The sequence below is a fragment of the Drosophila ficusphila genome, unplaced genomic scaffold (genome assembly GCF_018152265.1).
Source record: "Drosophila ficusphila isolate 14025-0441.05 unplaced genomic scaffold, ASM1815226v1 contig_198, whole genome shotgun sequence".
NCBI lineage: Eukaryota > Metazoa > Arthropoda > Insecta > Diptera > Drosophilidae > Drosophila > Drosophila ficusphila.
Genome location: NW_025064092.1, coordinates 14034887 through 14051567, shown reverse-complemented (window position 1 = coordinate 14051567; position 16681 = coordinate 14034887). Strand labels below are relative to the sequence as shown.

The following is a 16681-nucleotide window of genomic DNA, read 5'->3' as shown; positions in this document are numbered from 1 at the left end:
GGTTTCTTAAGAAAAAAAAAAAACTCTGGAGTACTTCCCATTCTACCAATCGACTTACTACTCAAATTCAGGTAGTCAAGAAGTGGTTCATAAGAGGGTTTGGGACGAGCATAAAAAAAGGGGTCATTTAAAGATGGATGATGGTCGCCAACGCTTTGGGGAAAGGAATGGGGGTGCTTCGAATCATTGGCAGATATTCCCCCCAACACATAATGACGGAGTGCAATGGTTCCTCTTTTTATTTTCGTTTGATTTCGCATCGTTTTCCGTTTGTTTTGCTGCTGCTCACTGTTTTTGTTGTCTGATGTCTTATGAAATTTGTTAGATACGCATACTATAAATTGTACATAATTATTTAATCCTGAAGCAGTTTAAAAATCACTGTCCTGCGCCTAACTACTAGTACACGTTTCCTCCTTTTGTTATTACTCAATTGCTCACAGGCCATGCATACAAACATACACGTAAAAAATATAACAATCGGTTCGTTTTTCTTATTGTTTTGCCTGCCTTTCAAAAATTATTGTTCTTTAACCTATGCGCTCACAATTTTCTTATTAAATTAAATTTACGTTACATAAGATTAAAAAAAAAAAAGAAATAATACGATTATTTAAGATAATATAACGCCGACCAAGTTTAGGCAATAAATATACGTATATATCTGTACATATACATATTTATATACATATTTATTGCCTAAATATATTTATATTTATAAATACATGTGTAGTTTTGCATTTTTTACGTTTTCTCGAAACAGATCCAACAAAAATTGGCTAAAATGTGAGGCTCAATAAGCTCAAGCTTTTCCTAAACATTCCCTTTCGTTTATACACATACAATATACACTGTTACCAATAAAGGTCTATTTAAAATATTTCCTAAGTTCTTGGTTGTACAAAAGAAAAATATAGTATATGTATCACTAGGTAGAAAAAAATACAACTGAAACGGCTTCTACAAAATCTTTTCGCTATTTTTCCTTAGACGTTATCGTTGACTACCAGCTAGCTTAAGTATTTATATATAGTACAATTACATGGATACCAGCGGGCTGACTGGTGAGTGGACTTGACTCCTCCGAGCGGCCTACAAAAACTACTAGTTTCCTTAATTACCGAGGATCGACCCCAAAAATGTGGCGATCGCTCTGCTTTAGAATTGTTGCTGCTTGTTGGTTTTGTTGTTGATTATTGTTGCTGGTTGGCTTGGTGTGCGATACAGATATAGATATAGTGGCTATATCTCCCAGCGTTGATCCCGATCCAGAAGCTGTGAGGGCCGTCCCGGCATTTATTTACAGTATACTGAAAATTGACGAGAACTCTTGACTGCAGTAACTGCAGTGGTTGCTGCGGCTGCTGCTGCTGCTGCTGCGGCTGCTCCCTCCTCCCTCGATTTCGTTTCGTTGACATCACAGACAGATGGTTCTGATGACCCCGCGGGCTCAGTGGTACCACATGAGCCATCGTTAACTCTTGGCGACGGCCTGCTCCGCGGGCTGGCCACCAGCTGGCAGGGCGGGACCAGCAGCGACTCCTCCCTGCAACTGCTGCTTGCGGTCCCACCACTCCTGGATGCTGGACACCATGCGGTGCCGGCGGAAGCGCAGCGACTCCCCGATGCACATCTCCACGAAGTCGGACTGCATCTCGTGGTCGCCCTTGACCAGGTTCATGTGCTCCAACAGCTGGCTGTAGTCGCGTCCGGGTCGCCGGATGTCCCGGAAGATCTGCAGTCGCAGCTCCACGTTGTGCAGCCGGGCCGCCTCGCGCTGCTCCTCGCTGAGGATGTGGGGCAGCGATAGACTCGGCGAGTTCGCCTCCCCGTTGTTGTGCGTCGGCGAGGAGCCGCAGCTGGAGCTGCCCTTGCCCTCCAGCTTGCAGGGGCTGCTGTTGTTGTGCGCCCGGTGGTTAAGGTTCAAGTGTAGGTTGTTGCCAGTCGCCGGGACCGAGCCAGAGCCAGAGCCAGCCGCTGTTCCCGCGCCACTGCTGTTGCTGCTGCTGCTGTTGCTATTGCTGCTGCTGTTACTGTTGTTGTGGTGGTGGTTGAGGCCACTGGCCCAGTAGTAGTGGGGATTGCCCGCCGCAGTGCCGCCCACCAGTCCCGCGGTGCGCTTCAAGGCGTCGAAGCTGTTGACGCCCAGCAAGGCGTGGTCGTCGGACGAGGTGCCGCCGCTCTCCGAGCTGCCGTTGCCATTCAAGTTGCTGTTGACCGCGCCGGATCCGCCCGAGGAGCTGCTGCTCGTCCCGTTGTGGCAGGTCTGCAGTATCCGCGAGATCTCCGAGGCGTCGTTGATGTCGTTGTGGCTGAAGTAGGCGGAGCTGCTCGACAGGCCCGTGGAGCCGACTGCGGGCGCACCTGCTCCTGCACCTGCTCCCAGCGGCGACGGAGGCACCAAGGACAACGGCGAGGGTGGCGAGATCGCTGAGCTGTGTGCGTGTCCATAGCCATTGGCCAGCGGCAGCGTGCCCGGCTTGCCGCCACTAAGCAATGCCGCTCCTCCCCCTCCTGCCGTTCCCGACGTTCCTGCTGCTCCTGCCGCTCCACCCAAGGAGCTCAGGCTGTCCAGCGGCGAACTAAGGACGCCAAGATTGCTGCTGTAGGCGGCATGGGTGGTCAGCCCGTTGAGCGGCACGTAGAGCACTCCCGACGAAGCGCTGCTCGAGCTGGTTCCACCAGTTTCGCTGGCAGCGGCGGCGGAGCAAACGTCTCCGCCATTGCTGGCCTGGATCAGTGACGTCACTGGCGCTGCCGCCACCACCACCGGCGCTCCAGCAGGCGGCTCGTTGGCAGCGGACGCTCCCGGTACTAAAACGCCGCCTGGAACCGCATCCGTTTCCCCCGCGGCCGAGTCATCGCTGATCCCGTTGATGAAGTTGTGCACGTAGCCGTTGAGCGGCGTGTCCTGGTCGCTGGTCTCCTCCTCGTTGAAGTCGAAGGCAATGCCCAGGCGGTCCGTGTGCGACATGGCCATCCCGGAGTCACTCGAGGAGGCTTCCGACGTGGAGCTCACGAAACTGCTGTTGCTATTGGTGTCCTCGTCGAAGCAGCTGGAGCTGGAGCTGGCGTCGCCTCCTGCAGAGGAGGAGTCGCAGCCAGCGACGGACGACGCGGCCCCCGGCAACGGGGATCTCGGCCCACTGCCCGTCGTGGAGGACACGACGCTGGAGCAGGACGGCCGGAAGTCCGTGGACATGCGGCGAAACTCGAACCCTCGGGGCAGCGGTCCGGCCTTTCTCTTTCGCCCCCTGGACGTGCCGTCGAGCTTCTTGGAGGAGCCGCCACTGCCGCCGGAGCCGAGCATGAGCCCAGACATTCCGCCGCCCATTCCGGACATGCCGGGCCCCGCGCTTCCGCCCGGCGCGGATCCCGGCGACGAGGGTCCCGCTCCAGTGGGCGAGCCCGATCCAGGAGGCGGTCCCGGGGGCGCTCCGCCCGGTCCGTTGCCATTCGGCGACTTCATCGGGGCCACATCGCTCAGATCCGCCTCGTCCACCATCACCATGTGCTTGTCCTTCTTGTAGGGGTTGCCGAACATGTGCTGCCGCACATTGGTTGGCTCGATCTCGCGCAGCGGATTATCCTTGTTCTTGAGGTACTCCTGGTAGTTGCCCATCTCGGCGATGGGCAGGCAGTGGCCCGAGTCCTTGGCCACCAGGGAGGCGGGTCGCAGGAAGGTCTCGCGCATCCTGGCTATCTCCTCCACCAGGTCCCGGCGCGGTATGTCGAAGGGGTTGCGGTACGTCTTGGCGGACGACTGGTGCGTCAGCTGGGGCACCACGATCGTGTAGTTCTCCACGGGCTCTATCTCCGCGTGCAGCTTGGCGAACGTGTCCCGCAGCAGCGGATGGCGCACCAGGTCGCGCCGCAGCGCCGCCCCCGTGCAGAGCTTGGCCGTCTCCACCTGGCGGTAGGGGGGCTTGGGCTGCTTCAGCTGCTTGTACACCTTCAGGCAGAGGTTCTCCTGGTCCTGCTTGGCCGTGTTCTTGATGTGCTTCAGCTGGTTGGCGATCGTCGGCGACAGGTAGTTGTCCACGTTCTCCGGCAGCAGGAACTGCAGCAGCTGGTACGGCACGTTGATGTTGACCAGCGCCTTGCGCAGGAACGGGCAGTAGTAGGGCGGGATCGAGCGCACGTAGGCGTTGAACCTGTACATCAGGTCGTTCGGCGGACTCATGTTGTACTTGTGGATGAGGTCGTGCAGAATGGGCAGGAGCGCCGGGTAGTTGTAGGCCAGGACGTAGAGGTGGACCTGCGAGAAGTTCGGCGCCGCCTTCAAATAGCCAAAGGGCAGCTCGAACCCGTGCATCCCGTTGGTCACGATCACCTGCCAGCACTTGTTCATCTCGCGCTTGTTGAGGATCTGGAGCGTCAGCGGACAGCCCTCGATCTCGTACTTGTCCACGGGGAAGCTGCGCACCAGCTGCGGCTCGTCCATGGCCGGCGTCAGGATCTTCAGCTTGGGGTGAGCGTCGCGCGGCGGCAGTGTGATCGCCTTCGAGTCCGGCCAGTAGGGCTCCGGCAGCGGCCAGTAGCCGATGGGGAAGGTCTTCTGCGTGATGTGCTTCTGCACGTAGATCATCTTCTTCACCGGCTGGAAAACGATGTCGGGCGGGGGATCCGTCCCGGAGGCCAGGGAGGCGCCGGATAGGGATATCGAGCCCGTTCCCGCAGCCCCGCCGCCTGTTGCGCCACTGACGGCCGCCTCCTTGGGGAGCAGAGGCTCGAACTGCAGCACCACTCCCGGCTGCACCTTCTGCACGAGGCTCTCGATGCACTGGTTGAGCACGTAGTGGCTTCGGACTCGATAGGACCGGCCGCCCGTCACCTCGCACATCCGCTCGATCGGGGAGTCGTCGTGGGGCACCTTGCCGTCCACCCGCTCGTCGATCTTGTTGCCCGGCATCCGCAGGACCAGCGAGAAGAGCCGCTGGTCCCAGCGAAAGGGCTCCTTGGTGAACTTGGTGCCGGGTATTTGGTTGCTTAGCGGCAGTATGATCTCCTGGTGAACCCCGTTCCGGTACGAGTACCGCCCGCCATCCGTGATCACGATTATGACGGACGGCTCCAGGTAGAAGGGGCACCTGCCCTGTCCGTACGTGTCGATGCCCGACTGCATCCGGTTCAGGTTCAGGAGGTCGAAGGCGTTGCGCAGGGACTCGCCCATGGAGGTGAGTCCGTGGCTCTGCAGGTTCTTCAGCTCGTTCATGAACGTCGCGTGGTTCTCCTTCCAGCCTGCCTTCACATTGGCCGGCGGCTCCTCGAAGGTGAGCAGCATGTAGCGGTCCCCCAGGCAGTCCTGCGTCCGCTGGCGGTATTTGAGGAAGGTCTCCACGGCGCCCTTGGCAATGTCCAGATACGTCTTCTGCACCCCGTTCACATACGCCTTCTGACACATGGACGAGGAGGTGTCCACCAGGAAGAGTATGATTGTCATGGCGGCGGTTTGTCCTGCTTTCTATCCACCACCCGCCCTGTAATCCTTGACAAAATATAGAAAGTTTCAGTGTTAGAAATCAATTTCATATTTATCTTAAGCTAGTGGTGCATGTGTAATGAATTAAATTAAAAAAAAAAACGTTCTTCAACATAATGTAAATTATTTTTAAGGAAAAATGTTTTGTGATTCCCAAAAGTTATCAGTAAAATTGTTAATGCCAAATATCTAAGATCGGTCATTCAAATTGAGGTTTGTGAAAAAAAAAGTATTTTTTTTAATTAAATAAAAATTGCTTTTGATATTTTTTTATATATTCAAGCTGTGCTTACTTTATCTTTTATCGGTTATCTTCTCTCCTCACTGAGCTCAGCTGCACTTTCTCCTTATTCTTCCGTTGCTCTTTTTCTTCTAGTATTCTCACTTTTGTTGTTGTTGTTGTTGCTCTACCTTCTTGTGTAAGTGTGAGTTAAATTTTGTTTACGTTGTTAGCAGTGCTCTTCCTCTGCTTTTTTCTGTTGTTTTTGCTGCAGATTCTCTAGATTTCCTTGTTTGTTTTGTTGTTGTCCTGGGCTTGATCGATTTGCTCTTTTTCTGCGTTTCGCTGTTCCGCTTTTATGGTACATGTTGCGTGAAACAGTTGACATTTGGACTGGATGAACAACAACAATGAACTGAAAGTGGAAATAAAAATGGTACGAAACGGTAAAGAAATGGCCATGCAACTGGTTGTTTGATATCAATAGGTTGCGCATACGCACTGTGCACAATCGCCTAAAGGGAAATGTGTACATATATAAATATGGATAGATAATGGAACTGCGTAATCACTGCTATCACACAAAAATGTTATACACAGTGTATAAAAGCAAGTGCTAATTAAACAGCAAAATTAAATTAAATTCCCAGAGGTTCCGTAAATATTTAGGGTGAACAAATCGCTTTGACACAAATCCACATCCACTCCACTTACTGGCCATCACTCCTCGTCTCGCCCTTGCTCCTTCTAATTCGCCTATGCCTTTTTCTCCTTCTCTTTCTATTGATGCCCCACTACGGAGTCATTCACTCGACGCTGGTGCCACCACTACGCTCTGTTGGCGTCGCCCGGAGATGGGCGCGTGAGACAGGTAGATTAGGCTCGTGCCCGAAACTTCAACATTAAACAAAAAATTATGTAAATTGTGCATACTCGATGTTTTACAGCTTAATTGACAGAAATTTAAAAGCGTGTTTTTTTTATCATAAAACGCTTAAAAGGTTTTCTATTTTCCTAGGAAAACCATTAAACCAGTTTTCTCGTTTTATGATTGCGAAAAAGGTTACCAAAAGGTATATCGATCTCAAAATTGTATTCCTCACGATCGTGAGTTTATGTTCGACAAGAGCGCGGCCAATCAGCATCTCTGATAACAACCAAAAGAGAGGGAGATGCCAGAAATGCGATTAAGCAAAGCCGGGATAAAATTAACGATCACTTAGCTATCCCATGTCCTTACGCTCGGAATTGGGACCACTGGGAAGGTGCAACTACCAGGCGAGATGTTATTAACTTGGATTTAAAGTGCAAAACATTGAATGTCTATTTGAATAAGAGCGCAAACACACCAATGGATATGGATATGCATACGCTCACACACACACACACACAAACAAACAAACTCTCGACGCGCTGAGCAAATGTCCGCACATTTACCAAGTGATTAATACCACGGATCTAAAATTTTTTTTTTCAATGCTGCTTTAAAATGTGTAGGAAAACTTGCAATTTCTGGGATTAAACTATGTGCCATGTGGTTTATCGCTGGTCTGGCAACTCGTCTACCCGTGTGGGTGGTAGTGAGGGTGGCTGCGGGGACAAGTCAGCCTATTGTGTTCGATGCCTCACACACAACTCACACGCGCTTCAAAAAAGGCGATGGGGTCGAGCACTTTAAGAAATCGAGTTTTTAAGACTCAATAATATCTGTAAATTGCTGTTTGGGGCAGAATAAGACACGGCTCTTCGTAGGAATCCACTTATGCAGCTGCAGCGCCAGGGTTGCCAAAGCACGGCACATAAAAAGGCGATAAGCAGAGTGTTCTGTGTGTTCGCCGGAAAGGGGCTGGTGAAGGGTGCACAACCACGGGGAGCCAGACAGGCATTGATGGGTGGTCATTTTCGTTTGGATGACCTTAATTTGCATGTGATAATGCTGATTAGTGCAGCCGAGCTATCGTCAAGCAATCGTTATCGCCAGAGTTGCTCTACACACGTATCGACTGCCCGCCAAAGCCCTTGAATTTCAAAAGCCATGCGGATAGTTTAACTTGTCAGGATCGCATGGCCACTTTAAACATTTTTTGGATTTACAATTAAAACGAGGACACTCTAACACACTACACCGACAGCACCTGGAGCGAGGGATTCCGGAAAAAAAAAACAAAGAAACGCACTGACATTAAAAGCATCGTCTCCACTCCATAATTGCAATTATTTACGATTCACTGCTATACTTTTTACTTTGCTATATTTTTACTCTGCCAACGAAATTTATCACCACCTCGAGAGAACGCACACAAACACACACACAAGCACACACGGGGTCATAGCGAGAGTATGTGGGGCTCTCTTTCCGCCGCCGAGGTGCGAGAGAACGACTGACGGTCGGACCGACCGAACGACCGTCGCTGATGCCATCTCGCTCTCGCTAGTGGCAGAATTTCTGCTTACACGCACACACACTCGCGCGCCTCGTCACCGTTGCTGCGTTGCCGTCGTCCGCTGCCGCTTTTTCTTCCTCTCGGTTTCGGGTCTTTTCCGAGCAATTCAGCTCCACCAGTTCTCAAAATTCGAATGACTTGGCCAAGTGTTGCCAGCTGCCGAACGCCCCAGCGACCAGCCCGAGATCTGCGAAAAATCCGCTTTACGTACACAACCTTCTTCCTCAACCAGGTTTGAGGCCCGGGTGGGGCTGAATTTGAAAGGAATTTGCAGGGTTGCCAGGCCCCCGCGAATCGCATGCACATTTCAGAAAACTTGTACCCAAAAATTAAAAATTGTATCGCAATTTATTCAATAATTTAATAACAAACGATTGGGTAAGCTATTTTGCAATGAGGTTCAAATTGTCAAAGTTATGGAATCTGTATTACTATTCTGTAAACTACAAAAATATTTAATACAATTGAAAACCTGTAAAAATCAGATAGAAAATGGGTCAAAATCTCGACCTTCACCAAAATGAAAAATTTAAATGCAGTTTTGCCATTTCGAATCGGATCAAAATTACAAAAGTTATGGGCTTTAGAGAAGCAGTTTTGAGCCACATTGCTGGAAACCTCCGGAATCCTTAAAAAATTTGAAATGAAGAAGGGCGAAAAATCGACCTTCTCCAACGTAAAAACAATTTAAGCGCAGTTTCTTATTGAGTGTTATAAAAAAATATATTTAAAATTTCATCACATTTCGAAAAGTTATGGCCTCAGAACAGCAGTTTTTTGGTTCGAAGCTATGATTGAGCTATTTGCTTTCTCGATAGGTTCTTATCGTTCCCGCGCCTATCGTCATCGACCACAATTGTAGACCGCCTTGAGCGATCAAAAATTCACAAAAATAAAGGCGGGAATTGTCGGGAATCGCAAATATGCCGGAAAGCTTGATCGCCGGCATCCCGGTGCATTTTCCTTTTGAGCCGTACCCGGTGCAGCGGGCGTACATGGAAAAGGTGATCCAGTGCCTCCGAGACGGCACAAACGGAGTCCTGGAGTCTCCGACTGGGACGGGTAAAACGCTAAGTCTGCTCTGTTCGTCCCTTGCCTGGATTCGCACCCGCCAGTCCGAGCAGCAGCAGCAGATGCTCAAGATGGAGAAGAGCGACTTGCCGGGTCAAAATGATACGCCTGGCGGGGATCTATCGGAGTTAGCGAAGACCGTAGGCCGTGCCAATAACTGGGGCGTACCCAAGGTCATCTACGCATCCCGAACTCATTCGCAACTGGGCCAAGCCATGAGGGAGCTCAAGAGAACGGCCTACGCCAACATGCGATCCGTGGTCCTGGGCTCCCGGGATCAGCTGTGCATCCATCCCGAGGTCATGAGGGAGCAGGGCAACTCAAACAAGACGAACATGTGCAAGCTGCGGGTGCACTCGAAGACCTGTTCGTTCCAAATGCGCGTAGAGTCGCGGAAGGATCATCCGGACTTGCGGGGTCCCACCATAATGGACATCGAGGACCTGGTCAAGGTGGGCCAGCGCCTGAAGGTTTGTCCCTACTTTGCTTCGCGAGAATTGGTTGCCCAGGCGGACATCACCTTCATGCCTTACAATTACCTACTCGATCCCAAGGCTCGCAAGGCCAATAAGATCGAGCTGGGGAATACCATTGTTATTCTGGATGAGGCTCACAATATCGAGAAGATCTGCGAGGAGTCCGCTTCGGTGCAGATCAGGTCCTCCGATGTGGCCATGGCCATCGAGGATGTCACGCACGTGATGAAAGTGTTTGCCAGCGGCGAGTCGCAGGACATGGGCGGCGATGAGCCAAAGGACTTCACCCTAGACGACCTCACGCTGCTCAAGGAGATGCTGCTGGAGCTGGAGAAGGCCATAGATGCCATCGTAGTGGATAACACTGCGGAGGGCACCACTTTTCCGGCCTCCATGATGTACGAGCTGCTCGGCAAGGCAAATGTAAGGCTGGCAACTAAGGCAACTACACATACAAAGCTCTCAATGTGTCTCTTAGTCTCATGTTAGCTGTGTGCTAAGCACTACCTTGATAGAACATCGATATGACTTCCCGCCCTTTTCAGTTCACGCATGGGAACTGTGCCACGATAGTGTCTCTGCTGGATAAGTTGGTGCAGTACCTCATGGTGGCCTCCCAGCAGATGAGTATCCGCAAGGGCGGCACTTTCACCATGCTCAGCGACCTGCTGACCATTGTGTTTGGCAACAAGATGGAGATGATGAGCAAGGTCTACGCCAGCTTCAAAGTGCACGTCCAGGTGGAGGAGCCCAATAAGGGACAGCCAAAGCAGCAGGGTGCCAAGCAGCAGGGCTGGCTTAGCAAAGGAACCACTTCTATCGGTTCGAATAAGGCGGCTAAAATCGTGAACTTCTGGTGCTTCAATCCTGGTTTCGGCATGGAGCAGCTGCTCAACACGCAGGTGCGCAGTGTCATTCTTACCAGCGGCACGCTGGCGCCACTTAAGCCGCTGATCGCGGAGCTGGCGATACCAGTGGCCCAGCACCTGGAGAACCCGCACATTGTTGACCAGTCGCAGGTGTACGTGAAGATCATTGGCACCGGACCCGATCGTCAGCAGTTGATATCTAACTACGCGAACCGGTAAGCATTGCTCGCGCCAGAGCTTTGATACACCAAATTGATAGCGACTTCTAATCCTTTTCGCCACCCTCCTGCAGTGATAATCCGAAGTACATCAGCTCCTTGGGACAGACGATCCTGAATGTGTCGCGGATAGTGCCCGACGGCCTCCTGGTCTTCTTTCCGTCGTATCCCATGCTGAACAAGTGCGTGGACGCGTGGCAGGCGAGTGGATTGTGGGCGGACATCTCGAGCAAAAAACCTATTTTCCTCGAGCCGCGCGGCAAGGAGCAGTTCACCAGTACGATGGAGGAGTTCTACCAGGCGATTCGCGATTCCAAGGGCGCTGTTTTCATGGCCGTTTGTAGGGGAAAAGTCTCCGAAGGCCTGGACTTTGCCGACCGAAATGGTCGGGCGGTGATTATCACAGGCCTGCCTTTTCCGCCCCTGAAAGATCCCAAGGTGATACTGAAACGCCGCTACCTGGAGACGAACCGGACGCGCGAAAACCAGCTATTAAGTGGCCAGGAGTGGTACAACCTGGACGCGACGCGGGCCGTGAATCAGGCTATCGGTCGTGTGATCCGGCATCGCAACGACTACGGCGCTATTCTTCTCTGCGATTCGCGGTTCAAGGACGCCTCCCAGGTGCAGCAGCTGTCAAAATGGATTCGCGGTCACCTGGGCGACCGGCCGCAGTGCTCACCCTTCGGACCCATCGTCAGGGAGCTGCGCCAGTTCTTCAAGAACGCCGAGGCCAACGTGAGACTCTGGAATTGCACCATTCTCTTGGTTGTTATCAAAGTCCTTAATACCCACAGATGAAACAGCCTGAGGAGCGGGAGTCGGATCCACCTTTGGAGACGGTTTGCAAGATCGCTGATGAGCCCTTGGGCGCCATTCCCAAAATTAAAAGGGAGCCTGGCTCCAGTAGCACCTTTAAAGAAGCCAATGAAACTGCTATGTATGTAGACTTTTATTGTCAGCATTTTCGTTTTTGGATTTTAAGTTATTATCTCATAGTGTCGAAGCAGTTCAATATAAAAATCAAAAACTTTATAGGGAACCTTGACTAATTCGGTCGCGAAAACACAATGGTCAAGTTTTGTTTGTCCCAGTCATAATGTGAAATTCGAATTTTACCGCGGGCGTATACAGAATTTAACTCAGATAAGTCAATTTCTGGCACCATTTATTTTCGTAAGTGGTTCCAAAATATTTGCTAAAAACTACATTTTGAATTGAATTGGCCTTTGTTGTGTTGGCTGTATTATTAATTTTTTCATTTTGTAGTAAAGTGGAGATGGCCAATTCCATAAAGACATGGACTGCCGCCGATTATGCCAGTGCCGCTGGACGAAAACTGGGCGGCTCGGCGCCCAATGCCATGGACTTTATGAGTCGCCTCGACTCAAATGTTTCGGTAAACACTAGTTTCCCACAAATCTGCTTTACTTCGCACGATTTTCGATGCTCAGATGCTCAGGAAAATATTCTCCTTTCAGAGTATTGATTTCAATTGCTGCACGGCAAGCAAAAATGATTCCACTGGGCTGGTGAAGATTCACAAGAGGGAGCGCAGCTCCCCGACTCCGCCGGAAAGTTCCAGCCAGGTGGCCAAAAAACGGTACAAATTGGTGGAGAATATCAAGGTGGAGCCTAGTAGTTCGCAGGCAAAGGAGGCGCCCGAGTCCAGGACCGATTTCCTGCGAGAGGTAGGACAATCCGAGGAATGTATTCTTTTTAGTTGTTATTCCCACAACTTGTGTTACAGCTGCGCAGCTTGGTTAGCCAGGATCAGTTTCGCCGCTTCGGAAAGGCTCTGTTGGAGTACAAAAGCGGCAGCGTCGAGAGCTTCCAGGCGCTGATGAGTGTGCTCTTGGAGGTGCTTGCCGCGCCCAAGATGCGCTACATGCTCGTCGGGATGCGGAGATATCTCAAGAATGAACACAAGGCCGAGTTCGATCTGCGGCTGGCCAAACACGAGAAAGTCAGATAGTTCGTAAGGTAATGTGTTGACCATTTCAAAAAATTATCCTCTCTCATATAAGCCTGGCTGTACTTTGTTTTTTTTACCATGCAATTTTTTAATTACTAAATATATATAAAGATTAAATGTTGGTACTGCATTCGCGCCAGAATTTTTTTAAAACTTAACTTCCATTATTTTGAAAGAAATGTGTTATTTATAAAAGTATCGTTGTTTATATAGCTTGTAGGGGACATGCTTGGCATTTTTTTAAATAACCATTTCGAGTTGGCAGTGGACAGCAGGCTTGGCAACAAATCTGCGAACTGCAGGCAGCGCACAGCGCATCCAATAAGGTCATTGTCAAACGGGCCGAGCTCCTTTGTGCACAGTCCACATCCCCATCGTTTTTTGCACCGAGTCCGAGTCCGAAAAAGAGACCGAGTGCAGTGAAAGCGCTCCGACTTCGGACTTGGGAAGGCACTCGTGTGGCAACAATCGTCCAAGGCGCACGGCACGCACGCAGAGCTGCCGGATCAGATGGCTGTAGCCATAGAGCTGTAGCTATAGAGCTTTTGGGGCAAGAGCCGAGCCCCCGGACCAAGCCCAGACCTGCTGATCCATCCGCCGCTTAGTTTGGGGCACGCAGTAAGTTGGACTCATTGCACCTGCCTCCGCCCTTCCAGTTTGCATTTCCATTTGCAACAAGTAACAAGGGTGGGTGGTGCCCCGTTCAGCCCACGCAGCAACCTTGGCCTAGTTAAGCCACTTGCCTTAATTGCATTTTGTCGTCATCGCAGCGCACATGGTGGAGGAGATTGGCTGCCAGAAGCAGACGGGCATTGTGGTCGCCATGCCCGGCCAGGTTGCATCGACCACCGGAACTCCTACCCCAGCCACCGGCGTCATTCATCATCACCACCAGCAGCAGCAACAGCAGCACCAGCATCAGCAGTAGCAGCAGCAGCAGCATCAGCAGCATCAGCAGTAGCAGCAGCAGCATCAGCAACTCCAACATCAACAGCAGCAACAGCAGCATCAACAGCAGCAACAGCAGCATCAACAGCAGCAACATCAACAACATCAGCAACAACTGTCTAGCAACATGAGCCTGCTGACCGTAAGAGGCGGTCGCTATCTTTACACCGATCGCGAGCTGTTGATGCACCTCCAGAACTACACTCCCCTGATCCTTCTCATTGACTTCGTGGAGAAGACCCGTACCAAGCGATTCTATGAGCATTGTAGTCGCCACCGTCGCCATCGCCTCCGTCGCCCGCCTCCAAGTCCGGCAGAGCGGCTGCCGACGAATCGGATCCCTCGGAGTCTTTCCCCTCGACCTCGCCATTGTGGGCGGGTCGCAGGTAAACCGACACGGAGAGCCACAGCAGATGGGTGGACAGGATGAGGAGGCGTTTCAGGAACTGGTTCTGCGCGAACGTCATCCACTTCTCCTCCAGCAAGCGCTGGATGATGCCGCCATCCAACATGTCCAGATGTTCCGGCTTTGTTCCATTCAGGATGATAAACAGAGCGGAGTTCCAATCTTATTTATCCAGTTAATGGAAATCGTAACAGGGGAAAAAAGTAATTGTGATGGAATTAGTATTTTTGTTAAAATTATAAATATAAATAAATTATAAAATAAATATAAATAAAATGTTATATGTATAATGATACTCACTGGTCCTCCCATCCGGCAGAAGGATATCCCGAGCAGGTGATGTTGCTGTACCGCCAGAACTCGCGGCCGGAGAGCTCCAACATCTCGCGGAAGACCTCCGCTCGTCCCAGCTTGCAGGCGAGGGTGAGCGGCGTTACTGCATCTGCCAGCAGGCCTTGTGGTTCTCCCACATGCCCAGCGGATCGTGGATGGACAGCGACGCCTCGATGGGGATGGTCACCTCGGTGTGGTCGCGGTACTTCCAGCGCAGGAACTCCGCCCGGTTGATCACCTGGCCCTTGCCGTCGTTGTACATGAATACCCCGAACTGCTCGCGGATCAGCTGCTCCACGGCGATCAGTCCGCCGGAGTTTATGCCGTCGATGAGGTCGCCGCCTGGTCAGTAAATTCATATAAAATAATTCCATTCCAATTTTAAAATTTTAAACTTTTAAGTTAAACAAATAATGCTGTTCATTGGGGAAAAAATGTAAAAAGCTATAAACTTATGTATACTGTGCTGGGCTTTGGCTATTTTTCAGCAAAGCAATATTTAACAACTTTGGAAAGGGGTTAAATTATATAAATTAAAAAAAAAAAACTAATGCAGTTTGTTAGGGAATCAAAATACAATTTCATAGAGGAATACCACTTTGAAATCGGAGATAAATTAAAAAAATTATGATAATAATAGTGCAGGGAAAAGACCACTTTTCGGTGAAGTCAATGTTTTAGAAATTTGGAAAGGGGTTACATCATAAAAATTACGAAAAAATGGATCGAAAAATTAAAATTTATTTACTGATGCCGTTTGTTGTAGAATTAAACCACAATTGCATAGAGGTTATACATACCATTTTAAAATCGAAGATAAACTAAAAAAGTTATGGACTAGAAGCCCTGCGTTTTGCCAACTTTTCTGCGAAAGGATTCTTTGGAAACTTAAAGAATACAAATTAAGAAATAAAAATACAACAAAAAAATAAAACAAAAATGTATCTAATATTACTTAAACTTACGTCAGAGGAAACCTGCCTTAAGCCAACCAAACGAACATTACTTGAATATAGATTAAAAAGCTATATCATTGGTTCCTTGCCAGTTGGATAAGGTTCAAATATAGTACAGGATGAATCAGAAACTCATGTTTAATGTATATTTTCCGTTGATTTTTTTATTGAATTGTGTATATAAATATATTTTTGCCTTCATTAGTATTATTGTAATTATAACTTAGTGCTAGAGTATCGGATGGGGGTTATCGGAAATACTCGTACTGTAAAATAAATTGTATAAATAATGTGTATGCTTCTGATTCCGATTCTGCTGCTCCTGCTAATTGTTTATTAACTTTATTATTCCATCTTTCCTACTCTCAGCTTACACTCATACACTTAATCGCTTCGATTTCCGCTGTGAATCATTAATAAATTAATCCTTCACTCGTTTATCTTCGTATTTTATATCGCTTGAAGTTGTATTTTCATATATTGGTATTGTTATAGATATATATAAATATAAATATAAATAAGAGAGACGTTCAAAAATCGTAATCGAATATGGCTAATAAATACAGAATGACATAATATCTGCGGGCGGTCGGGGGATTTGATTCGGAGTGGGTCTCATTGGGACATGGGACTTTTCAATCATAAAACGCCATCCCATCCAACCTTTTGAAATTCTTGATTTTCTGCTTTTTCGTTTCGGGATAATCTCTGACATATATGTAAGTACTAGTCGGGTTGGGTTTGGGGCGGGGCAGATCAGAAGATCAGAATGTTTAGCGAATACTTTTGTTTCTGTCTGTCAGTCGTTCCATGGTGTTTGGATTTAAATGCAACTTTGACTTCGATTTGGAATTGCTGGGCTTCAGCTTGGGGGGCACCTGCTTTGCGACGTACATATATATGCCTATAACTATGCGTATGGTATGTGTGTATATATATATCTGTATAATAGAACCTTGTCTAGCACAATATTGCCCGTTACCCGAGAATTGGTTGTTGGTCTGTTTTGAAAGAGTTAAATTTGAATACGCCACGCTATTCGCCCTATGCTGTTGGATCAGTCAATTTAGCCAGGAATTCGAGTTCTTGGCCTGTTTTAGTTACGCTTGGTATACAAAATATATAATATATCATGTATATATGTAAATGTATATTCTATTGCAAGTACAAAACGTTATTGCCTATGGGTATGCTTGCTACTCGAGTTACGTTACGTTCTATTGCCTTCCCTCTTTTTTTTAACGTATTACAAACGGTTACGTTTTAATGGCAACTTATTACTT

The 16681-nt window shown here is 49.3% G+C and overlaps 2 protein-coding genes and 1 pseudogene across 11 annotated transcripts; 2 read left to right on the top strand and 1 right to left on the bottom strand.

The window, feature by feature from the left end:
* Window positions 1-221: 221 nt before the first annotated feature.
* Window positions 222-8328, bottom strand: LOC108097097 (integrator complex subunit 6). 6 transcript variants are annotated; one of them, XM_017199155.2, is made up of 3 exons: window positions 8157-8328; window positions 5776-6117; window positions 222-5488 (listed from the first exon to the last, which is right to left on the bottom strand). In XM_017199155.2, exon 3 carries the CDS (start codon window positions 5441-5443, stop codon window positions 1475-1477), a length of 3969 nt encoding a protein of 1322 aa, XP_017054644.1. In that variant the 5' UTR covers window positions 5444-5488; window positions 5776-6117; window positions 8157-8328; the 3' UTR covers window positions 222-1474. The 6 variants fall into 6 exon arrangements, with proteins under 6 accessions (XP_017054644.1, XP_017054645.1, XP_017054647.1 ...); XM_017199156.2 differs by having other exon boundaries at window positions 8163-8328; XM_017199158.2 differs by having other exon boundaries at window positions 8185-8328.
* Window positions 8329-8992: 664 nt separating this feature from the next.
* Window positions 8993-13740, top strand: LOC108097329 (regulator of telomere elongation helicase 1 homolog). 5 transcript variants are annotated; one of them, XM_017199556.2, is made up of 8 exons: window positions 8993-10116; window positions 10239-10777; window positions 10855-11518; window positions 11578-11720; window positions 12050-12179; window positions 12262-12471; window positions 12531-12763; window positions 12969-13740. In XM_017199556.2, exons 1-7 carry the CDS (start codon window positions 9070-9072, stop codon window positions 12753-12755), a joined length of 2958 nt encoding a protein of 985 aa, XP_017055045.1. In that variant the 5' UTR covers window positions 8993-9069; the 3' UTR covers window positions 12756-12763; window positions 12969-13740. The 5 variants fall into 5 exon arrangements, with proteins under 5 accessions (XP_017055045.1, XP_017055042.1, XP_017055044.1 ...); XM_017199553.1 differs by having other exon boundaries at window positions 13526-13629; XM_017199555.1 differs by lacking the exon at window positions 12969-13740 and having other exon boundaries at window positions 12531-12885.
* On the top strand, window positions 13531-14330 carry LOC108097330 (annotated as a pseudogene).
* The last annotated feature ends 2351 nt before the right edge of the window (window positions 14331-16681 follow it).

Bases quoted from the DNA above. Each gene is read 5' to 3' on its own strand.
- LOC108097097 (XM_017199155.2), bottom strand. From the start codon at position 5,443: ATGACAATCATACTCTTCCTGGTGGACACCTCCTCGTCCATGTGTCAG.
- LOC108097329 (XM_017199556.2), top strand. From the start codon at position 9,070: ATGCCGGAAAGCTTGATCGCCGGCATCCCGGTGCATTTTCCTTTTGAG. The intron at 10,117-10,238 runs GTAAGGCTGGCA...CGCCCTTTTCAG, and splicing joins AGCTGCTCGGCAAGGCAAAT to TTCACGCATGGGAACTGTGC. The intron at 12,180-12,261 runs GTAAACACTAGT...TTCTCCTTTCAG, and splicing joins GCCTCGACTCAAATGTTTCG to AGTATTGATTTCAATTGCTG.